Raw genomic sequence first — 26,241 nt, 5'->3', positions numbered from 1 at the left:
AATTAGTTCATTAACACCAGGTGGATGATGGCCCGAATCAAGTTATATTGAGGTTAGAACAACCTTTTGATTGACGGGTCATGGAGTGATTGAGTTCATACCCTTCGAAGGGCTCGCTAGAGCTCCCTCCAGTGAAGGCCCTTCAGCCAGCAGTGTGCGTGAGCAATCAAATTGCACGGGCTGCGCCTTTACTCTCGCCACCGCTCGACCTGCACAAGCACGCTCATGCACGTGCCCCGCGGGGTGAGTGAGTAAATAAAAACCCACGTGAGGCGGAATCGGTATCAGCGAGGTGCATTGCTCTCCAATTCTCCGACTTCGCTTCGCCAAAGCCACGGTCACTTGGAGGGAGGAAGAAAAAAAAGCGAGCATTTCGGAGAACTTCGATTGTGCGAGTTGCATTTCCAAATCTGCTCAATCCAAGAGCTTACTGCGGCACGTCCTTGCTTTAATATACATACGTTCAAGGCATTTCGTTTGGATTCAATCTTTCCTCCGCTGTATCGGTTTTCACGATTGTTCTGTACTGCTCTCCGATGTGTTTTCGGGTTTAACGTCTTGTTCGGCATGATGTCCGACGTTTCGCTTCAGTTCCTCGAGAAGCTCCTGGCACGTGAAGTGAAACATCAGACATCGTGCCGAACAACACGGAGTGCAAACTGAAAACACTTTGGAGAAATATTTCCTTTGTTCTTCACTTGAACCTTAAGAATACCATTCTTAATTTTTTTTTATGCTGCCTTCATTTTGTTTTTAGCTAGCCGATTGGCGCTGTGGTTTCAGAACCCATCTCGCAGTCAGGATTAGGTTCGACTCAACCCATCATCCCTCGTGGTGCAATTAAATGTGCTTATGGAGAGACTGCCCATTCTATAGGAATGTGGAATTTCCACCACTGGTTCAGGTCCACCAGTAAAGTTGAGCGATGCCACATGCTGACTTTCAGTGAGCAGAAAGCAAAAAAATGTCATCAAAAAATTTCAATTTTGTATATCGATATATTCTCAAAGCTGAACGTTTCCATCTTGAAACAATATTGTCAAAACCAAGAAGACATCCTGGTGGTTGTCACTACATTTATAAATAAGTTTAAGTCACAAAACACAACAATACAAATGTGTCTCCTAATACCATTGATGTTGCTCAACTAGCCACACAGTCAATGACAACATTAATTATCTGGGCCCAACAGTACTAGAGCGAGTCATCACTTACGTTGTGTATGCAGTACTTCCTAGTAACTTCTTAAGCATCATTAGCCATGATCAATCTACTGCTGGTTGAAGGTCCCTCCAAGCCGTTGCCAGGTGTCACGATCCTGCTATGAAATAATCCACCGAGCACTTACGCTAAAATTGATTTCCTCGCTCCATCTCCTTAGTGAACGTGCTCTGGAGGGGACGCATTCCATTCCTTGGCTTCCACTCCGTTGTTATTATTCTTGAATACTGTGTGTCAGACCCTTCCTACCGTGATGTGTGTTGCTCCAGCCCAATTATTTTTCGTAACCGGTTTGATTGATTTACCTGTGCACGACGTTCTCCAATCCACGTGTTCCCTCTATCTGTCTCTCAATGTAATTTCCAAGAATGTGTTATCTTCTGTAGTTTATTTTGGGTTGTCAGTACCTGACTTCGTACGCTAAGCTGAAGGTAATTATTTGAGCCCTAACTACTGCAGCGCAGAATTTTAAATATGCGTGGCGTACAGATGATGGTGATTGATTATCTCAGTCGGTCAACTTATGTCCCGTGACCTGCCAACAGGCGTCCAACACTACACATGGCCTTAACGTGCACATAGCCTGGCACAAGCACCGTGGTGATGTCACCGCCACTTAGTGGCCAATGGCGGTTGTTGATCATTGTAAACAAAAATAACTAATTGACACAATTACATCTATTTAACACGTAGGCTTCGCCACCAATATTATTAATAATAAAGGTTTTTGGGTTAGATCGCGTTATTTATAAATGTGTCGTAACCCTCCACCGGTGGGCTAAAGTAGTGAACTAATTGTATTTTGTCAACGTGACACTTTTTTTGCTGATTGTCCGTCTCGGGTGGTGGAGGGTTACGACACATTTATAAATAACGCGATATAACCCAAAAACCTTTATGAACAAATTACATCTCTTTATCAATAATTAATTGAAGTTGTTAAAGGAGCAAAACGCTTATCAAGAGGTATTGAGGTAGTATATCGCTGATATACACAGTTCATATGCTGAATTGTACTATGTAAATGAGTAAAAATGCTCAGATATTTTTAAATTGCATTTCCTTTTACACGAGCGATTGATCAGAAGAAGTGGAAACTGCCCGCTGCTGTGATAGATCGCTTTTTAAACAATTGCACATTTCCATGGCTGGGAACCACCCTTCACCATAGAACGATGCGCAGTGGTTGTGATCGGTAGCACAGACAAATACTCTACACATAATACAACGAAAAACGTCTCCTACAGAGGACAGCTTTACTGTATTAATGTCCATAAGCAATCCTGGCTCTTGGCAATGGCAGCGAGCAAAGGGGGGAGGCTGTCCTAACATGAGCCACACTTCCTCAAACGCCAAGGCTTTCGTGGGGTTACTCTCCAACACACCGGTGCCACTGATGTGGTAACTACGGTAATTGGCACGTTTTGTTTGCGTGACAAACCTTCCTTTTTGGCCGCGTCGGGTGGTGGTGGGTCTAACGACACATTTCGATTGATGCGATCTAAGCCAAACAAAAAAAAGAGCCTCTATGATGTGCAAGGCTTCCTTTTCTTCCTGGGAGCACATCCTCTGAAGGTCCAGCACGTTCTCAAAGTCCACCCTATGAAACGGCCTCTTAGCTCTCCCCGATGCGCACCCAGCCAGCCAAACATCCGGCCAGCACTCTTACATCTGTACGGGTCGCCCTCGTGAGTGGTGGTAGATGCGTTTCTAAAAAAAATATGTGCACAAACTAAACCGCGCGAGGAGACACACCTGCCTGCCGAGTCGCGCGCACACACAGCACACACACACAGAGTACACAGCACACAGTACACAGCACACACACACAGTACACAGCACACACACAGTACACAGCACACACACAGTACACACACACAGTACACACACAGTACACAACACACACAGTACACAGCACACACAGTACACAGCACACACAGTACACAGCACACACACAGTACACACAGTACACACACACAGTACACACACAGTACACACACACAGTACACACACAGTACACACACACAGTACACAGCACACACAGTACACAGCACACACAGTGCACACACACAGTACACAGCACACACACACAGTACACACAGTACACACACAGTACACAGCACACAGTACACAGCACACACACAGTACACAGCACACAGTACACAGCACACACACAGTACACACACACATCACACACACACAGCACACAGTACACAGCACACACACACAGTACACACACACACAGTACACAGCACACACACACAGCACACACAGTACACAGCACACACACACAGTACACAGTACACACACACAGTACACAGCACACACAGTACACACACACAGTACACAGCACACACAGCACACACACAGTACACAGCACACACAGTACACAGCACACACAGTACACACACAGTACACAGCACACACAGTACACACACACAGTACACAGCACACACAGCACACACAGTACACAGCACACACAGTACACAGCACACACACAGTACACACAGTACACACACACAGTACACACACAGTACACACACACAGTACACAGCACACACAGTACACAGCACACACAGTACACACACACAGTACACAGCACACACACACACAGTACACACAGTACACACACAGTACACAGCACACAGTACACAGCACACACACAGTACACAGCACACAGTACACAGCACACACACAGTACACACACACATCACACACACACAGTACACAGCACACAGTACACAGCACACACACACAGTACACACACACACAGTACACAGCACACACACACAGCACACACAGTACACAGCACACACACACAGTACACAGTACACACACACAGTACACAGCACACACAGTATACACACACACAGTACACAGCACACACAGCACACACACAGTACACAGCACACACACAGTACACAGCACACACAGTACACACACAGTACACAGCACACACAGTACACACACACACAGTACACACACACAGTACACAGCACACACAGCACACACACAGTACACACACACAGTACACAGCACACACACACAGTACACACACACAGTTCACAGCACACACACATACACACAGCGCACACACACACATAGTACACAGCACACACACACAGTACACAGCACACACAGCACACACAGTACACACAGTACACACATACACAGTACACAGTAAACACACAGCACACACACAGTACACAGAACACAGCACACAGTAAACACACAGCACACACACAGTACACAGAACACAGCACACAGTAAACACACAGCACACACACAGTACACACAGCACACAGTAAACACACAGCACACACAGCACACACGCACAGCACACACACAGTACACACACACAGTAAACACAGCACACACACAGTACACACACACAGTAAACACAGCACACACACAGTAAACACACAGCACGCACACACAGTACACACACACAGTAAACACACAGCACACACACAGCACACACACAGTACACACACACAGTAAACACAGCACACACACAGTACACACACACAGTAAACACAGCACACACACAGTACACACACACAGTAAACACACAGCACGCACACACAGTACACACACACAGTAAACACACAGCACACACACAGTACACACAGCACACAGTAAACACACAGCACACACAGCACACACGCACAGCACACACACAGTACACACACACAGTAAACACACAGCACACACACAGCACACACACAGTACACACACACAGTAAACACAGCACACACACAGTACACACACACAGTAAACACACAGCACGCACACACAGTACACACACACAGTAAACACACAGCACACACACAGCACACACACAGTACACACACACAGTAAACACAGCACACACACAGTACACACACACAGTAAACACAGCACACACACAGTACACACACACAGTAAACACACAGCACGCACACACAGTACACACACACAGTAAACACACAGCACACACACAGTACACACAGCACACAGTAAACACACAGCACACACAGCACACACGCACAGCACACACACAGTACACACACACAGTAAACACACAGCACACACACAGCACACACACAGTACACACACACAGTAAACACAGCACACACACAGTACACACACACAGTAAACACACAGCACGCACACACAGTACACACACACAGTAAACACACAGCACACACACAGCACACACACAGTACACACACACAGTAAACACAGCACACACACAGTACACACACACAGTAAACACAGCACACACACAGTACACACACACAGTAAACACACAGCACGCACACACAGTACACACACACAGTAAACACACAACACACACACAGTACACACAGCACACAGTAAACACAGCACACACACAGTACACACACACAGTAAACACAGCACACACACAGTACACACACACACAGTAAACACAGCACACACACAGTACACACACACAGTAAACACACAGCACGCACACACAGTACACACACACAGTAAACACACAACACACACACAGTACACACACAGTACACAGTACACACACAATGTTGCCCCACGTCCGACCGCATAGCCGCAGTGCAGATTAAATTCAAACCGCAATAAAATCGCGAATTCCGGGTAGAAATGGGTTAGCGACGTGCACGCGAATTCGCACAAACCGAACCAGCGAAACCCGCAACTCCCTCCTCTCCAACCCCCCCCCCCCCACACACCCCACATACACCCACCGCACCCCCCTACGGACAAGAACCCGAAGGCCCTCAAGTAGCGGCACGAGGTGCGCGAAATATGTCGGGGTGGCGACATGAGGTCCCATGCCGGATGTCAGGCAGCGCACCGGTCTGTCAGGAGAAATTAACACGCGCAGCAGGACGACGCGCAAAACACCTGCTAGCTGCGTGCCTCCCCAACCCACCCACCCACAGCGTTAACCATTCCCCCTGCCTGCAGTTCAGCAGTTCGGGATACCGGGGGCTGCGCGCTGTAGCGCACGCTCGCTCGCTCGCAGCAGCAGTTCGTGCGCTGAACGAGTACGGGGAGCCTGAGCGATATTGCGCAAACCACTTCAGACCGGGGGCTTAAGAGGCTTGCCCTCTGTACCGCCATCTGCTCCGATTGTTTCTCAAAATCGGTGGCTCGTAGCCTGATTCGAATCTGGTCGACGTGGAAAGTGCTCGCCGTGGGTACGCGACGAAGGTACGGCAGGTGGAGCCGAATTTTAAAATGTTCATCAGGATGTGCGTATCGAATGAAATCCTATGGTTGTGGGTTGATGAAGACTTTCGTCCCCCTAGAGTTCATAAGATGAGTGCTGCTTTCTGAGAATTTCAGCAGCTGCTGTCCATGCTATGAGAATGCGGACTCTGCCACATTGGAGTTTTTTTTCACCAGTTTCATTTATAATATTGTTTTTTGGGGGGGGGTTAGATCGCAGAAATATAAATGTGTCGTTAAACCTGCTACCACCCGACACAGCCAATTAGTAAGGTTCGTCACGTAAACAGAACATGCCAAGTCGTTACCAGTACATCACACCGGTGTGTTGGAGAGCAAATCCACAACATTTAAAACGTCACCTGAGCCTATGGACAATAGCCTCTTTCATAGAGGAGACTGTGGTCAAAATACCAAGAGGGTTGTGTTCATGTCGAAGCAATTTAAACAAACTAGTTTTTATTTTGCATTGTTTCATGATACGTGCTTAGACTGTGAACTATTAAGTTGCCTGCCTGAGTTCGATTCCCAGCCACAACTAACTACAGTGGCAAGTGGGATATATAAACCAATTCTGGGTCCATTGCCCCAACCCACACTGACCAGCCAGGGTGAAGAATGTTTCAACGACTCCTATGACTGACAAAACATTGGGATGCCTTCGTCGAGGAGTGGATTGGCACAGGTCTGTAAATAGTTTATTGATATATAGATGGGAAAGGATGTAAATCTATGTTGCATGCGGGAGCAGTATATACTTTGGGTTGATCAAATAATTCATAATAGAGGTTTTATGGGCTGGATCGCGTGAATAGAAATGTGTCGTCAAACCCGCCACCACCCGACGCAACCGATTAGTAAGGTTTGTCATGTAAACTGATTTGCATGTATTGTTTACGTGACAAACCTTACTTACTGGCTATGTTGGGTGGTGGCGAGTTTAACGACGCATTTATATATTTATAAAGCGATCTAACCCAAAAGCCTCATATGGATAATATTGACTTAAAGCTTTCGTGACTGCAGGAATTCATCTTCTTTGGGTCTTTCGGTAAAGCCACGTAGATAGAAAAATAATACGACAAAATAATAAAATATCACGATGTTTCGATCGCAACACAAGCAATCGTCATCAGGTGAAAAAATAGCGGGAGAGCTACTGATGACGAGTGCTTGTATTGCGATCGTGATATTTTATTATTTTTTATCATTATTTTTCTATCTACGTGGCTTTACCGAAAGACCCAAAGAATATGGATAATATTGGTCACTAAAGTCTACGTGTTAAACTGATTAAGTAATTTTAGTTGTTTATTAATGTTACTCTTTGCTACTGTTTTCTCTTTGCTTTTGCCGAGATGCAAAACTCCGTCTTAATGTACCAATTGATTATATCTTCGGAGCCCTGCTGAATACATTGTTGCATCACTTAATAGAATACACAAGGTTTTATCGGCCGTACATTTTGGAGAATGTAAAATACAGGACAACCTTGTAACTGTATTTTAACAAAAAAATATTCCGTTGATCGTGAATTTTCAAGCCATTGTTCATTTGAATACCATTATTTACATTTTATGTGGCTTACAATATTTGATAAGAAATGTATCAGCAATCGATACGTTTCAATAATTTGCCTTTCAGCACAGAATAAACGTAGAAATGTTTGTTTATACTAAAATAATTACTTTCGGACAGCGCGATATACACAGTTCATACTTCTTGAAGCATCATCATAGTCACAAATAATTTTGTAGACAGTAAGTTTAGCACTGAAAGATAAATCCATTGGATTCTTAAATTTGTATCCATGCATACTAATAATGTATATTCATGCAAATAGCATTCTGTGTATATTTCCGATGAAAAGCGTGAACTAGACTGCACAAATGAGACAATAACCCGAGCAACAATACAACGGAGATGTAAATCATTAGATGTAAAAAAAAAAATGTACGTGGGAAATTAGTTGCAACCCTCAGTCAATTTTTGACAAATCATTAAAATGCTTGCGGGAGTAAATTGTGAAGTGATTGCACGGCGATTATGTCGCAGTGGATATTTTCTAAGATAGTAAATTAAACTGCGTTAATGTATCATGCGCAACATTGTCGAATCCTCTCATATCATTGTATTGTTGGAGCGCTAACGCACAATGATGAAAGGTTGCGTGTATGAATCCGAACGGAAGGTTGACACAGCCCATCATCCCTCTTGAATGGATAAATTGAGAACCACTTGTGCTAAGCCCGCAGTGGTGATGCTCTGGAGAGGACTCGCCCCCAACTATTTGAATGTTGTATTTCCACTGTGGTTTACGTCTAACTAGCAGAGGGGAGTGCCACCCCAAGCTCATTTGAAAAAAAAAAGGGGCTCTTTAAATTTACAATATTATATGAACATGTTGCGAATGTAAATTTTGTAATTAATTGAGCTAATAATAATTAAGTACAGCTCGAATTTACGCAAAATAGCCCAACTAAGTCCTTCGTTATTCTGAAACAAACAACGTTTCATTGAGTTTACATATCGCTGTGGCTAATGAGATTAACGGGTTATTTTGCGCGTTTATTGCCCAGTTTTGTAGCACGCGCGAACAAACAACATGAACAGGCTCAAAACAGTGGGGGAAAAGTTATATATGTTTAAAAAAAAATCTCTTTTCTAAGATTGTTTCAGTTTCAGTCTCCCAAACGATCATGCAGCAACAACATTTAGCGCACTTCCATCTTTAAGAGCAGCTGTTTCAATTTTATGGGTTTTGCTAATTAAAATGATATGTAATTGAAATCAACTAATTTGTCGTGGGGGCTAAAGTAACTCCTTGGGAAAGATTTTAAGGGATTGCTATTTTGTTCTGCACCAATCCATTGTGGCCTCGTGTGTCCTGATGGGACAACAAAGCCAATAGCCCAGCTGACTAGCCCAAAATAAGTTGTAATGGACTAAATCCAGCAATTTTATGGTATTACTTTATTCCTTGGCTGCACGCATTTGGGCAGAACTACATTCAGACACAGCATGGGTTCTGGGTCCCAGACACGAGTCTTGTAGCCATGTGCCTGCCAGATTTGTTAACACTTGGATGGTATGGCTCTGCAAGAATTTGCTGCCATTGCTTTTCCGCGTCAAATGACAACTTTATGATTTATCAAGCTGCGAGCTTCTGCGTGTTTTCTCTCGTGCGATAACAACTTACACATCGTTGACCTTGAGCTCGACAATATTGTCATGGAACCGTGTGTCGGATGGGAGAATTCTCGCATGGTGAGCTGTAGAGATGGTGGGATAACGTTAAAGGTTTATGGGTTAAAGAACACAGCAGGAGAGTCAGTAGACCCAATCCACTAATGCCAGTAATGGTCTTATATGTTATAGGTCCAAGCCCCTTGGGCTAAACCCATATGTGCAGTCCTCCCAGAAAATATGCCAACCTGATATATAAATCATCCAACACTCCTCATTAAAAAATCTAATTATATTTATAGCCTGGAAATGGACAAAGAAAAACACTGTTTTGTTACGAACAAAATAACATTGAAAAGTCAAAGTTGTATTCTTTTTTACATGCAAAAAAAGAAAAGGGATGCTCTCATCTTGATTTGGAACCTCTAAGCCATTGTTTTAACTCACAACCTCATGATTTCAAGTTTAGTCATAGAACCACAGCATTCCCAGACCTTTTTTTTCATTTCAGAACATGAAAATAACGGCAGCAGAAAACACATCTGCAAGTCTTGCAACATATTTGTCTATATTTTCAGACCGTTTATTGACAAAAGCTCTCGATTTGCGTTTGTATCATTGCGTGTATGGACAGGTCCCAGGCATGAGAATGTGGAATGTCTTTCACTGGCTCATTCCTGTGAATGGAGGTGCCTGCCACCTTAACCGTATTTTTTTACAATGAAGACATTTAATCTTAGAAATGTTTTGTAAGCTTTGTTTTATTCGTGTACACCAAATAATATTGTTTTTGTTATTACCCATTGTGCATCATGATGGGAACTCTCAACATTTACCATGAGACTAAAATTATAAAATCATAATTCGGGTGGCAAATTTTCATCGCCGTTCGCGGCCTGTTTTGCAAGCGCCCTGACTAATTCAAATACCTTCGAGTGGTGCACGTACGCGTGTGTTCCTATTCGGTGAATTTACAGCTTTCTCCACAACCGCTGGGCAATATATTTTCTTGCCATTTAAATATGATGGCCGTCAAACCTAGGAAATAGGCATTAACTGGGAAGCAAAGCAGTGCACTTTCAAACCCCGGTGATGGATTGTTGGTCTGAGCCTCAAAGGAATCTGTTTTTTTTTTTACCGGCAGTGGCGAGTTAATTGGTGAGTTGTGCAGGCATCAGATTAAAAAGGGGAGCCTTTGGCATGCGAACGGTTTTGCTGGGGGAAAAAAAGACATTGCGAAAGAAATATCGCTGGAACGCAGCTGCCAGTCCATTGCAGGCTCATTCCGGCCACACAATGCTGGATTAATGTATCGCTTGCGAGAAACGTCAATGGCACCTCGCACTGCATTAAGCTGAAACAAAGAGGCGTAGGTGGGAGGGTAGGGAAGCAAACAAACATTGGTGCCAGCCTTCTTTCCAGCTGTGCGGCTGCAGTTTTTCGGCCATCTGTCAATGGGACCTACGGTCCACTGGGAGTGCTCAAAACTACTTACCAATCTGCTTGGCTTTTCAAATTAATTCTTCACTGCTCCGATGGCATGTTTTAAAATTTAGTTTTAACTTCACGGGGGGGGGGGGCAAAATTCATGCTAAAAGGGGGGTCACTTAGGGGGGGTGGGTTTGTTGTTGTTTTTTCACCCTAGTGATTAGTTTCAATTCCGGTAGCTGAAGTATGTGACTGGAGCATTGGTGACAGTGTTCCCTTTTTTATATACACAAAAGTGCTCTTCATTGCAGGACCACTGGCGGCCCCTGGTGGCCTTCAGTATGACCCTGACGTGCGGCCCTGGTGGCCTTTAGTATGGCGCTGACTTGCGGCCCCTGGTGGCCTTTAGTCTGGCCCTGACTTGCGGCCCTGGTGGCCTTCAGTATGGCACTGACTTGCGGCCCCTGGTGGCCTTTAGTATGGTCCTGACTTGCGGCCCTGGTGGCCTTTAGTATGGCCCTGACTTGCGGCCCTGGTGGTCTTTAGTATGGCCCTGACGTGTGGCCCCTGATGGCCTTTAATATGACCCTGACGTGTGGCCCCTGGTAGCCTTTAGTATGGTCTTGACGTGCCCCCTGGTGGCCTTTACTATGGCCCTGACGTGTGGCCCCTGGTGGCCTTTAGTATGGCCCCTGACGTGTGGCCCCTGATGGCCTTTAGTATGGCCCTGACGTGCGGCCCCTGGTGGCCTTTAGTATGGCCCTGACGTGCAGCCCCTGTTAGCCTTTAGTATGGCCTTGACATGTGGCCCCTGGTGGCCTTTAGTATGGCCTTGACGTGCCCCCTGGTGGCCTTTACTATGGCCCTGACGTGTGGCCCCTGGTGGCCTTTAGTATGGCCCCTGACGTGTGGCCCCTGATGGCCTTTAGTATGGCCCCTGGCGCTCAGCCCCCGACAATGCACAAATGGTGAAAACACCATCGTGCTCTCAAACCCCAATGGTTTCATATTTGTGACGGCCCTCACACTGATGTCCTATCAGTGAAAATTAATCAATGAAGAAACCTGATATCCACAACGTGAACATCCCACCTCACAATTGGAAGGTTTTGCAAGTTCAAATATTGATGGGGGGGCGGGGGGGATTATTCCACTGTCAGATTTACATGAACAGTGTGCCAGAAACATCAACTGTATCTATTTCAACAATTACCATGTACGGTCTTGGGATGATAATGAATGAAATCTGGTGTGGCTTTGTGAATGTTTGATCAGAGAGTGTAAATCCAGCCAGATGTGGCGAGCAGAACACTTTACTTATAATCAGCAAGGCATGAATTACAGATCAGCTCAGCTCATCTCTCTGGTCATAAAAGAGATACCACTTTGAGTGAGGTCAAAAGAGGTCGTCTTATGAAGGGACTGGCCCTTGACAAGGGAACGTGGAATTTCCTTCACTGACTCAGAGCAGCACTGTTCGATGCTCGTTTTTTGTTGGTTGTAAAATCGATTAATCCGAAGTGCGCGCAATCTCATCAGATTTTGGAAACGAAGCGGTCTTGAACCTGGCCAGTCCATGAATGGGTGATGCTCAAGGCGCTTCTGGTGCTGTAGCTGCGGCACTGTGAGATGGCTAGGAGGTGTGACAGTCCTGAGAATCATCCTTTGCATTGCGCGAATTTTCTCAAGTTAATCTCATTTCTTCACCCGCTGCTGGTGGTGTTGTTGACCAAACATCCCCGATGCTGGGCGCGACTGAAGATGAATGTTGAGGCTCAGCGAGCCTTTCCAGAGAAATTCATTGATATTTTTTTATCATTAGGTATGCGTGTATGTTGAACTTCTTTCGCACCGTACACAGCCAACTATGCCAGTTGTAAACACATTAACTTGTTTTTGACAGTGTACTGTATACGGGAGTTCAATTTTTCAGAGACTATTGGCGCGCTATGTACAGTGATTGTGGTGTACCATGTGACAGTCTCAGACACAGATTTAGAGTCCTGCCCTTTGCCTTGCTAATCACCTTTTGGTGTGTGCCATAAGTGTCACTGAAAGCATATTTATAATGTTTAATAAAAAAAATGAAATTAACAACAGGGTAATGCACAGTGTACGCAAGGGCGTTTGGGTTGCCAATAAATAAATGGCACTTTAATGACCATGTTTAGTGCATATTAATTAAATTAAGTATATATGCATAGACTATTAGAAATTGATAGGTAAGGGAGTTAGTTATCAATTGCTGAAAATGAAGAGCATTTAACTTGTAAGCCAATTGCACCTCCAGACTCATTTTGCCAGTAGCATTTGTTTACATCAGGGGCTGGCAACCAAAACAACGAGAAGGGCCATTGTTTTTAGAATTCGGTCGTACACTCGAGAGGGCCAATGCGTGTGAATACGAGATGGTGGTCCTTAATAACAAAACGACGTCACTAAACAATCCTCAATGAACCGCACATTGCCGAGGCCCCGCCCATGGTGAACTTTGACTCTCCGTGGTGAACTTTGACTCTCCGCGGTGAACTTGGACTCTCCGTGGTGAACTTGGACTCTCCACGGTGAACTTGGACTCTCCACGGTGAACTTAGACTCTCCACGATGAACTTGGACTCTCCGTGGTGAACTTGGACTCTGCGTGGTGAACTTGGACTCTCCACGGTGAACTTTGACTCTCCGTGGTGAACTTTGACTCTCCATGGTGAACTTGGAGTCTCCGTGGTGAACTTGGACTCTCCGTGGTGAACTTTGACTCTCCGTGGTGAACTTTGACTCTCCACGGTGAACTTTGACTCTCCGTGGTGAACTTTGACTCTCCGTGGTGAACTTTGACTCTCCGTGGTGAACTTGGAGTCTCCGTGGTGAACTTTGACTCTCCGTGGTGAACTTTGACTCTCCGTGGTGAACTTGGACTCTTCGTGGTGAACTTTGACTCTCCGTGGTGAACTTTGACTCTCCGTGGTGAACTTTGACTCTCCGTGGTGAACTTGGACTCTCCGTGGTGAACTTGGACTCTCCGCGGTGAACTTTGACTCTCCACGGTGAACTTGGACTCTCCACGGTGAACTTGAACTCTCCGTGGTGAACTTGGACTCTCCACGGTGAACTTTGACTCTCTGCGTGTTCCAGAGGTCGGCAACTACAATAACAATAGCCACGTGTTTTTTCTTGTTATACTTTAAAGAGCTGCACCACAGTCCCTGAAGAGCCACATGCGGCTCCTGAGCTGAACGTCACCGACCCATGGTTCAGATCGTAGCGTACAACCATAGGTATGTTCCAACTTCCCGATGTCTCATCAGCAAACTATCGCCATTCGAGCCATTCCACTGGATGCAATGCGATACGGACGACGTGTTCTGTATCTGTTGGATGCGTATTTATTTACCAGCGTATTTCATTATATTAAGTCAAAACTGAGAGTGTGAGAAAGATGGCTGTGCTCATCTGCACTGGTGGTTCAGAGCCAGTGGGGAACATTCCACATTCCTCTATTAGAGCCGGACTCCACAGGGGCAACACCTTTTGACAAGGCAATACTTATTTTATATACCCCGAAAGGATGATGCGTTGGGTCAGCTCCAAACTGACCTCACAGCCATTTGAGTCGTGACTCATTTATCAACCGCAATTTGTATACAGTCCAGCCCTGCATATTGGACATAAGTTCCTCATATTAAATGATGATACATTTCTTCAACATAGTGTATAACATAATAAACACACATCAACAATAACAGCAGCCACTAAAGTGGTGGTGACATCCACCACAGCGCTTGTTCAGGTTAAGCATGCATACATACATACACTTAGGCATACATACATACACTCATTCATACATACATACACTCACACATACATGCATACACTCACATACATACATTCACACGTACATACATACATTCATACACTCATGCATGCATACATAGATCCACACACAAAACCGTGTATGTGCTCAAGCCTGTGCATATCCACGCAGCATTTTGCTCGTAGTAGTGCAAGATGCAGTATTTATTTTTTATACATTTCAATTTGGTTATATAAATGTTTGGGTAATTTCATGTTTAGATTTTTTTTCCACCACCGCTACAGCATAACAATGTCGTATGCTTTTGCCTCTGATGTCTGCTGTTAATCACACTGACTCACTGAAAGAAACCCAAAGCGGTGAACGTCTCCCTAAACGGGAGCCGCGGTCTGCGTACATGCGTGTGTGTGTGTGTGGGTGCGTGTGTGTGTGTGTGCGTGTGTGTGTGCGTGCGTGTGTGTGCGCGTGTGTGTGTGCGCGTGTGTGTGTGCATGTGTGTGTGTGCGTGCGTGTGTGTGTGCGTGCATGTGTGTGCGTGTGTGTGCGGCAAAACAACCCCCTACCTCCTCGCGGTGCCGGACGGGCAACTCTGTCGTGGACAGTGCTGTGGGGGGAGGGCCAATTCCGATTGGCTCCTCCCCTCATGGCGTCTGTGTCCACCACAGTGGCTAAACGGGGGCTCTGGACGGGTGCGAGGGGCTGGTAACCTCTCCACCTTCAATTAATTACCACTAAACCACGAGTTAAACTGAAATATGTAACTAATACGCTTGTGCCGGAGGCCCCGGGGGGACAGGCGTCTATGACGTCTACTGGCCAAACCCCAATTCGCGGAGCCTGGAGATTGAATCTCTACCCTCGGGGCTCCTCCAGAAACAACGAAAAGCCACTACAGATGGCCACGTGGAATGTTCGAACGCTCACTACGGAGGAGAGGCTGCCACTCCTCTGTCGGGAGCTGGAACGGTACCGCCTGGATCTCTGTGGCATTCAGGAGGTCCGGTGGACCGGTGTTGGCTCCTGCCACCATGAGGCGTGGACAGTCCTCTACTTGGGGCAGCAGACTGCCAAACAACAGGGTGCGGCTCTTCTTTTGAACAAAAGAATGAAGGGGGCGTGGGAGCGTGACGGTGAGGTGTGGAAAGCTGTAAGCCCCAGGCTACTTTGGGCTCGTCTTCCCATCAACCGGAGGCGAGGAGTGGTGGTCGTGGTTACTTATGCCCCCACCGAAGACGAACATCCGTGGAGGGATGCAGGCAAAGCCGATGAGTCAGATGCCTTCTATGACCTCCTGTCACAGGTGCTGGCTAAAGTGGCACTTCGGGAAAGAGTCATCATGTTGGGTGACTTCAATGCCCGAGTTGGTCATGATGCTGGCACCTGGTCTGGAGTTATTGGAGGGCATGGGCCAGATCAGCTCAATAACAACGGTAGGAGGCTGCTAGATTTTTGTGCAGCCCATGGGCTTGTAATTACCAACACACTGTTCCGGCATCGGCGCATCCACACAACATCATGGATGCATGCCGAGTCCAAGCAATAACATCTGCTGGACTACATAGTGACGGACCAGCGGATGCGAGCCCATGTCCTTGACACCAGGACCTACCGTGGAGCTGATCTGCCCTCTGACCATCGACTAGTCATCTGTAAGATGCACCTGCCATTCTTCCACTCTGGTGGTGGGTGTACACCCAGGACCCCATTCCAAACTAAAGTGGCCTGGTCTCAGTTATCTGATGAAAGTTGCAAGCGAGAATTTCATCATCGCTTGCGGCTGGGATTGGCATCGTCCCCCACTCCTCCTGATGTCGAGGGTAAATGGGCGAGGTTTAGGACTGTGACTCATGCAGCTGCAATGGCTGCTTTGGGTATGTGGTCCAGATCTCCCAAGAGACCCTGGCTGACAGAGGAGATGTTCAGGATGGTTGAGAAAAAGCAACAGGCCCACTGTCATCGGCTACAGAATCCCACGTCAGAGAATGAGGAGGCTTACCGCAGCCTTCGCTCAGAGGTTCGGAGAGCCGTGAGGCGCTGCAAGGATGGGTGGTGGTCGCGGGTTGCTGAGGAGATGGAGTCTGCCTCAGTGGCCCGCGATCACAAATCTCCATTTAACTCCATCAAAAAAGTAACCTGCAGCGCCACACCTATTACCATCATTAGGGGAAAAAACGGTGATCCAATCTCCGACCCCCAGGAACAGGTTTGCAGATTTGCTGAGCATTTCTGTGAGGTCCTGGGGGAGGGAAAATCCCTCAGCCAGGAAAACATAATGGCACAAAGTGAGGATGACCCTGCTGAGGCTGCGGCGCCTCAAATATTGGAAGAAGTCACCCCCTGTGAGTGGCTGACTGAAGTACCATCTTTTGAGGAAGTACTGAAGGCGATCCGAAGTCTGACACCAGGAAAGGCAGCGGGCAGAGATGATCTCCCAAGCGAAATGCTGAGGGAGGGTGGTGTTTGTGCACAGACTGCCCTATATGATATCATAACAACAGTCTGGACCACTGGACGGGTTCTGCAGGATTGGAAGGATGCCCTGGTGGTCCCCCTCTTTATGAAGAGGGACCGCACAGACTGTAACAACTACAGGGGCATCTCATTCCTCAGTATGCAGGGAAAGGTCCTGGCAAGGATTATTCAACATCGCCTCGCCAGGCACGCTGAGGAGAGGCTTGCGGTGCCCCAATGCGGTTTCAGGAAAGGGCGGTCCTGCACAGATGCCATATTTTCTGTCCGTCTGCTACAGCAGAGGTGTAGGGAATTCCAACAAGATCTACATCTCTGCTTTATTGACCTGGTCAAGGCCTATGATACCATCAGTAGGCCTGGGCTCTGGGTTGTTCTTCGTGCTTTTGGAGTCCCTGACCCTCTGCTCACGATCATTAAGGACCTTCATGATGGTGAGCGGGCCCGGGTAAAACTACGTGGCCGGGAGTTAGAGCCATTCCCTGTACACCTTTGGGTGCGACAGGGATGTCCTCTGGCTCCCACATTATTTAACATCTATTTTGACCACGTAGTTCAAGAAGCCTTCAATAGCTGTACCGGGGGAATCTCCATTTGGTACAGATATAATGGGAGGCTGATCAATGCCCAGGTGCGGTCAAGGGATGGCTCCCTATTGCTCAACCACGCTATGTATGCTGATGATTTGGTAATAGCTGCTCATTCAGAGGAGGAGTTGGAGATGCTGCTGCTGAGACTGGAGCGTGCCACTAAGAGATGGGGCCTTACCATCAGCCCCACCAAAACTAAGCACCTGCCTGGGTATTTTGTACCATCGGACACTCCACCCACACAACTCCCAAGTGGTGATGGGGAAGTTATGGAGAGAGTGGAGAGTTTCCCATACCTGGGCAGTGTGCTTATGACCGGCTCCAGTTTAACAGCAGAGGTCTCACTCCGAATCAGTCGAGCGGCAATATCTTTTCATCGGTTGCGTAACGCTGTGTGGAAGCTACCTGGTCTGTCGCTCCGCACTAAGCTTCAGGTCTTCTCGGCCACGGTCATTCCCTCCCTTCTCTACGCTTGCGAAACGTGGACCCCCTTAATGGAGCATCTTTGCCGGTTGGAAACATTTAGGCTGGCCTGCCTACGATCCATCCTGGGTTTAACCAGGCTGGATTGTGTGAGGAGCTCAAAAATCCTTGAAAGATCTGGGCAAGGTCCCATCGGTGAGCTCCTCCGGCAGGCAAGGCTGCATTAGCTGGGTCATGTAGCCCGCATGCCCAGCCACCGCATGCCAAAACAGCTTTTGTTCGGCCGGATCGAGGGGGCTAAACGGGCGCGGCACGGGCTAGAGAAGAGATGAAGTGATGTGGTACAGGAGGACGTGGAGCTGAGTGGACTTGCCGATAACTGGTACCAGCGGTGTCAAGATCAGCCTCTGTGGAGGAGGCTCGTGTAGGACGCTACTGGGCAGTTGGAGGCAGTCGCCCTCCAACAACAACGGAGGGCGGAGGAGCGACGCTCACAACAACGAGCGGAGCGCCGGGTGGCTAAAGCACAGCAGGTTGCCACAGTAGGGGGCACAGGTGGTGCATCAGCCAGTCATCTCAGTCCGTCAACCCGTGGAACCTGGGTCTGCCCCGTGACCTCCTGCCAGCGGGCGTTCGACACTTCACGTGGCCTCAGGGTGCACATAGCCTGGCACAAGCGTCGTGGTGACGCCACCGCCACTTAGTGGCGAATGGCGGTTGTTGTTGTTGTGTGTGCGTGTGTGTGCGTGCGTGTGTGTGCGTGCGTGTGTGCGTGTGTGTGCGTGTGTGTGCGTGCGTGTGTGTGCGTGTGTGCGTGTGTGTGCGTGTGTGTGCGTGCGTGTGTGTGTGCGTGTGTGTGCGTGTGTGCGTGTGTTCGTCGCTGCGCACTCTATCCCCCGCGCTCCCTAAAAACCCAGTGCGCCGTGGGGATGCTCTCCGCTTGAGTTCTTTGTGTGCGCACATAGCGAAATGACACACCTGTTAAGCCTTCTATTTCCAGCAGAGCACCCCAGATACAAACACCTATCTTTCTGATTTCAAATCGGATGGGGACTTTATATATATATATTTTTATGATTATTGTTGTATTTTATTCGCCTGCCTTTACATTAAATTTAAATCATTTCATGGATCCTTTAAAATGGAAGATTTCCATGCCTCGCGGGAGGTCATGGGACTTCCTGTAATGTCTGTAGGCTTCTCTACGAAAGAGACTTAACAGATTTGAAATTAGGACCCAGGCAATATCCTTCCCCGTTGTTATTGGAAAAAAATAAACTCAGCACATTCATACCTCCTATATGTACATCCTTTATTGCAAAACATGCTTTCAAAATGGGAACCTATTTGGAATTTCACAACAATCACTTACCGTAAAATGATCACCACGGTGCATATATTGAAACGATTATGTGTATGTATCCCATTGTTATGTTTGCAGTGCAAAAATAATTTAGAGGCTATTATTTTCTGTCAGACAAGTGCAAGCATTGTAAGGTTATTGCTTGCACAATTAACTTAGACCTTCTGGGTTCGATTTCTCACCAAGGTTATTAATACAATACCTGGCAGCCAGTACGTTGAGTTTTTTTTATCATGATTTGGTCTTCATAATTCAAGGGCTCTTCCTGTGACTTTGGCTTCTCTAGAAGTGAAAATTTCACATTTATATGGTTGGGAGACAGCATTAACATAAAACAATGAGTATTGACTTCTCACAGAGTGGTACTTATTTTATAGACCTTGGAGGAATCATGGTCTGCAAACTGTGATGGGGCTAAACGCAGGAACCTACACCTCTTTTATAACAATGATTGGCTGCATGCCTCGGGAAATTGAAAATCCATCTGGCACCAATGCCACCGGCACTGCTGTGCAGGGCCACACTTTACCATTTTATTAAATGCCACACTGTGACTGTGTTGCACAAAGCTTTTATATGATTAGGTTTTATATAGCATCACATACAACGATATCATTGGACACTGCACGTGATCATAACGTGTGTATGAAATAAATACATACATATACGAAAGTGATGGTAAAACATTTGGTGAGAGATGTCACTTTCATGTTTATTGGTCTCCTAAAATGATTATGAGTAACCGTGTCCTGTATCACGTCTCCTAATGATGCTGTGATTAGCCTTAGTGGGGGCATATCTCCTTGCCATACTCATCATTTGATTTGTAATTTGTAAAGTTATCACTATTTTATCTGTATAAATGGGTTTAATAATTTTATTACTTTTTAAAAGGCATCAGTTTGTAAGAGCTTGGCAGATTGTATTAGTTTTCTCTGAATTATTAGCTTTTTTCATAGACTATAATACTCAGGAATAGCTGAATTTGGTATTAATTTGTCTTTTCTCGAATCGGGTTAATAGTATGTATATGTTTTGATTTAAAGCTTTCGTGACTGCAGGGATTCATATTCTTGGTTCTTTCGGTAAAGTCACGTAGAAGGGAAACAATAAAATAATAAAAATATAAAACGTTGTGAGAATTTAATTACTTTATATATTTTTTTTGATTGTTTCCCTTCTACATGACTTTACCGAAAGAATGAAGAATAGTATGTACAGTATATGGTCAACTGTATAGAACCCTTTGGTTCTTTGAGATATTCATGAATCATCTTAATACTATATTTTGCTGTATTATAGGAGCATAATAGGTCTGTGATTCTTCAAATCAGTTTTGCCCTTTTTTTGCACGGGAAAGATTGAATGATTGCAGCATTATTCAATGATTAAGGTGTCTCTTTTCTGTGTACACATTTAGTAAATAATAAATATCCCATGACGTATTTTGCACTATTTATGACCGGTATGGCATGGTGAAGCAGTCATCCAACATCGGATGAACAAAGAGTTGTCAATAATTAAAATCAATAACATTAATTACGCATTCGAAAGAAAAAAAAAACTAGTTGCTGGATGTGACGGTAGATTTAAATTGCCCTTAAAATTGCTCGTGCACCGAGGAATTTGGCTCGGTGTAATTGCGTCAACAATGTCCCCCTTTGTACCTGCGTCCTGTGTTCTGCTGTCTCCCTGCGTGTCCCCAGGGCTCCGCATTGCTGGGGCAGATGACGGAAACGGGCTGCTGGCTGGCACACCTGCCCTGCTACGGCACAGAGGATGGCAGCAACTGCGTCATCTACAGCAACGGTGAGCGGAGCACGCGTTCCCTGCTCCTCGGGAGGCACGGCCCTGCACACAGCAGCTTTATAACTCGTTTTCCATGTTGCAGCCGCTTATTGCCTCTCAACTGCTGCTAAGTAAATGGCTATATGATAGCAGCCATTGTCTGTTCCTGCGTGTGGAGCATTGGCAATGGGGAGTGGGAGTGTGGCGGTTAGCGCGCCGTGCTACGAATCCCGGCGGCCCGAGTTCGATTGCCTGCTCATGGCCAACATCAATGATGAATACCTGAACTTGTCATGGGCATCGCCTGGGTTGACTAAGCCTTAAATTCATACCTGGTGCAATGTGTACACACATCAACATTGAGGAGAAAAATACAGCCCGGTATGATGCTGGCCAACCACCCCCTTTGTGTGCCGTGTCAGCCTTCATAGGTGCTCGCCAACAGCACTTGCCCCAAAAGTATGCTAAGGCCATATGGGGGATCTTTGTATTTTTTATCCCAATGTACTCTAAATTCGGTGACCCGAGTTTTATTACTGGCCACGGCTAAAATGAGGAGGACATATCCAAACAGGATTTGGACCTCCACTTGGCTTACTCAGCCTCAAATTAATACCAGGGCCGTAGTGTGTATACATCGACACTGGGGAGACAATGGCGTTAGAGATTGATGCTGGCCTGAAACAGCACGTGTCCCAATAGTCTACAAAGGCTATATGGGGGTCTTTATCTTTTAATGCGTGGATGTGTACTGTACTCATGAATATAGCATTCAAGTTGAGTTCAATGTTATTTGTTTATACGCGTTACAACATTATATGATGCGTGTTATGTGTGTATATATATAAGATTCCATCTGTATGCAAAAATCTCAGTGAGAGCATCTGCCTATTTAAATGAGCAATTGGGCAGCACCCATTTGCATTATTAGCCTTGAGCCCAGTAGTGGAAATGTCTACATTCACATAGCAGCGGGACCAGTGTCTCCGCAGAACAACCCACTGCCGTGGTGGCGACAGGGCACCGCAGTGGCGAGATGTTAACTACCTCGCCTGGTATACAGGAGATTGAGGGTTTGATCCTGACTCTGACGCCCGCTGTATATTTGGAGTTTGCGTGTCTCTCTCCCCGTGGTCCCGTGGATGTTTCTCCGGGTCCTCCGGATTTTCCCTCCACATTTAGAAACGTGCGTTTAGGAGTATTTGGCTGCTATAAATTCCCACGCGATAAGCCACTTCGTTGGGCTATACAGCTCAGTGGCCTTACCTGGTACAGTAAAACGTATTTGAATAGTGTCAATAGTTAAAAATAACACTCTTACTACACGATGTATGGGCTGGGTTAGCCGCAGACCTGGATCCGAACTGGAGACATTCCCATCGCGAGTCGAGCGGTTGTGACCGCAACGGCCACTCGGCCAGATACGGTGACGGTAATTGCCTGAAAAGTCTGTGGAGAGGAGGAGGAGGTGGGTGGGGGGGAGGTCTCACCGCCACTGAGGTGCTATCAGTGTTGGGGCTCTGAACCGTGTGTTCTGTCTGTGCGGAGCGTATCACTGGACCGTTATCAAGCCAGAAGGCACCACCATGTCTACTGAACAAGGCTGCAAATTCAAACAAAGATCTCTCCCCCTCTTAGTAATAATAAAAAAAACAACACAAGGAAGCATAAAATAAAATAAAAATTTCCACAATTTTCCAAAGCCGCCCGTTTTTATCACTTCATTATTGCTTTTGTAACGTTTATTAACATGGCTTTTTCTATGTTTTGTTTAACGCATATATTATTTGTCATATGGGTGGCACTGGTTGGAGTGTTTAACTCGTTAACAAAAGGTTGTGTGAGTTCCAATACTAATCAGGGATGTAAAAATTTACTATCGCATTGTCAGAAGCCAAAAGTGTTTTTTCTTTGTCTGTGGATAAACTTGCCACATATGTAATTTCAACCACTGCATATAACGGCTCCTTACATATGCAAGTAACCCCGTTTGTTAATTTGAGCAGAGATTTCCACCCTTTTTTTGAGTTTTCACTAGACACCAAAATCCTTTTTTTTTTTGACCGAAGCCACGGTTGCACGTTCAAGAACAAGTGGAAGAAATACCGTTGATGACATCAGCAGAAGTTGAGCTATGAATCCGCGCCAGCGATTCCATTAAAATGCTGCTGGGAGGCCTCCCAAGATTTCATGTTTATGATAGTAAATTCCGCAGCCATGCATCTCGTCGAAAGGTTGGAGAGATAGCAGGAGAAAACTGGCGACAGTTTATCATGGGGAAAAAAAAGAAACCAAAAAAAATGTTGCCGTTATCATCGCAAAGACTCGAGACGTTAAAGGGAAACTCAAAATGTGAACAACTTTGGGTAATTTACACGTTTTGTTCTTGAACGCATCGTACAGCCTTAAGATTTGTTGAACTTAAATTGCCAAAGAAAATGTCTACTTTCAATTAGGCTAAGCATTTGCCGTTTTGACAGTTCGAGGCCTAAGTATGTTTTATGTTTTTTTGTGCCAATTCAAGCATCTTGAAAATGGCAGCAGTTCGTGGCGTGTTTTTATCAGCATGTGATTTAAATATTTCGGTCGGGTAATGTGTAAGAGCTGTAAAATGCACATATTTTCTCACTGTTGTACATCAATTGGGCTGTTATTGCTGCTGCATTTGTTTACAGTTTATGCCAGGCACAGCAGAATCTCAGCCTACAACCAACTTAAACTTAACGGTTGATGCTGCCTCGGGGTTACGGTTAACACACTGGACTCGCAATTCCGGAGGTCACCAGTTTGATTCCAGTCCCTGGCAGTTTCTTGAATCCTCTCTCTTTATTAAATCCCTCCCTGCCTCTGTCCACTCAGCAGTATTAATGGGTAACGCCACGGTTAAGTCAATCAGTACATCACGTTTGGTGGGGATAATGTGTGGGTAATCCCACCTCTTTCCAGACGTTTGGCCAGTGTAGAGTCAGCTAAATGCCCTCTAGAGCAGCGCTTCTTAACCTGTTTACTGCTGCCTTGCACCACTTTGGTTCTCAATCGTAAAAAAAAAAGATATAATGTTAATAAACACACAGATTTAGTGAAACAAAGCAGTTGTATTACTGTCCCCCTGCTTCATTTGTGTGTCGCTGATTTACTTTCTGAAAAAAATCTGGCATGTCCCGCACCCCCAGAAAGGGCATCTCGCGCCCCCAGGGGGTGCGTGCACCGCATGTTAACAAGAGTCACTGCTCTAGAGAGACTCTCCAGTTGCTGCCTCGAGTGAGGGTTCTTCCACCAGCAGTGAAGTCAACAAGTAATTGCAGGATTGCACCTTTGCTTTCGATATATAAACGGCTCACAACAATTTCCTCTTAGAAATGTCTGACCCCACATTTGTTTTTTTTGTTTAACACAAACCCATTCAGTTTTTAGTTGGATTGCGTGAGTAAAACGTATGCCGTAAACACTCCTTCACCCGACACAGCCAATTAGTAAATTTGCCACGTGAACAAGTACTGGAGAGAAAATCCGCAAAGTTTAACAATTGGGCCGAGGGCTTTTGGCTGGTAGTTAGAACCAGTATCGTCAGGCAGGTGCCACTATTTGTTGTGAGATTTGCTCTTCAGCTGAAGCAGTAATACGTTGGTACATCTGTTCACGTGATAACTTTATTCATTGGCTGTGCCGGGTGGAGGAGGGTATTCGACACACCCATTTTACTCATGCTATCTAACCCAAGCATCAATTATGAATCGCAATATTGGTCACGAAAGTCTGCGTGTTGAATCCATTCACTTTTGCGGTGACTAGTAAAACTGCTCGTACATCTTTTTTAAAACATCCTTTACTGAAGTAAAATCTAACTCGGATAAAGCTTTTAACTTCAAAACCACAATTTATAGAAAATTGCATTTCATCAGCATAGCAGTGGCCTTCATTGCATAGTACAGTGGAACGAGATAAAATGTTGATTACGATTGTTGTTTTTATGTAGTTCAATCAGAGCATGTATGTGTAAAGGAGTTCCAGCCCGGGCGAGTTTTGAAATTGGTCTTTATTATGTCTTCTGCACAGTGGGTCACACATTAGGGAATTACTCCGTTGAGGCACCACGAACTCTCCTTCTACCCCTCCTTTAATGCTTTTCCCCGTCCTTTCCAACAACTTTCCATGACTCTCCACCATTTACCTTCATTTCTCCTCATGGTCTCCCAACCGACCACTCATTTCCATCTAGTTTTCCCTGATGACCAATCCTATTTCAATGTTCTCCACCTTTAAATCCGATTTGTGCCACAAGTTGGGCTCCCCCTGTTGTGATAGCGTCTCACCAATGAGAGTCAAGCGTGCTATTGGAACTCACGAGCCATTAGACCCGGTGAGTGTTTATTTATTTACTCACAGGGTTTGCCTCTTTGCATCCCTTACAATTTGTAAGGATTGTAATTGTTATTTTTTTAGTCCCTTTTGTTCACGTTACATTAATCGTACCCATAGATCACCATGCTGGTCAATGCAGGTTGGTGAATTCTGGTGGGGTGGAGGACCAATTCAAATAGTGTGTAGCTCATTTAACAGTGCATGTAAAAATTTACAAAACTAAGTGACAGCTAATGATTTTGTTTTTGTCCTACATTTGTATATACACATGACATGCAGACTTTGGAAGCTTCTTCTTGGAAACGGTTGTAGCTAAAGTCAAAACACGCATGCAACAATTTGAACTGAATCATAATAACGCCTAGTCGTTAGTGAAATGAGCT

General features: G+C 45.7%; 1 protein-coding gene across 4 annotated transcripts in view; it reads left to right on the top strand.

Annotated features, from left to right (window-relative positions):
- The window catches only part of LOC116945890 (zinc finger protein ZFPM2-like), a 204,134-nt gene that overhangs the window by 107,840 nt on the left and 70,053 nt on the right, over positions 1-26,241 (top strand). For all 4 annotated transcript variants that reach the window (XM_032960545.2, XM_032960542.2, XM_032960543.2 and 1 more), the window contains one exon: positions 21,415-21,517. In XM_032960545.2, coding sequence (XP_032816436.2) covers positions 21,415-21,517 — 103 coding nt within the window. The remainder of the gene's footprint in view (positions 1-21,414; positions 21,518-26,241) is intronic.

Source organism: Petromyzon marinus, chromosome 25 (assembly GCF_048934315.1).
Source record: "Petromyzon marinus isolate PM22_M1 ecotype Great Lakes invasive population chromosome 25, UKy_Petmar_22M1.pri1.0, whole genome shotgun sequence".
Classification (NCBI taxonomy): Eukaryota; Metazoa; Chordata; class Hyperoartia; order Petromyzontiformes; family Petromyzontidae; genus Petromyzon; species Petromyzon marinus.
This window is presented reverse-complemented; position numbering and strand designations above follow the sequence as displayed.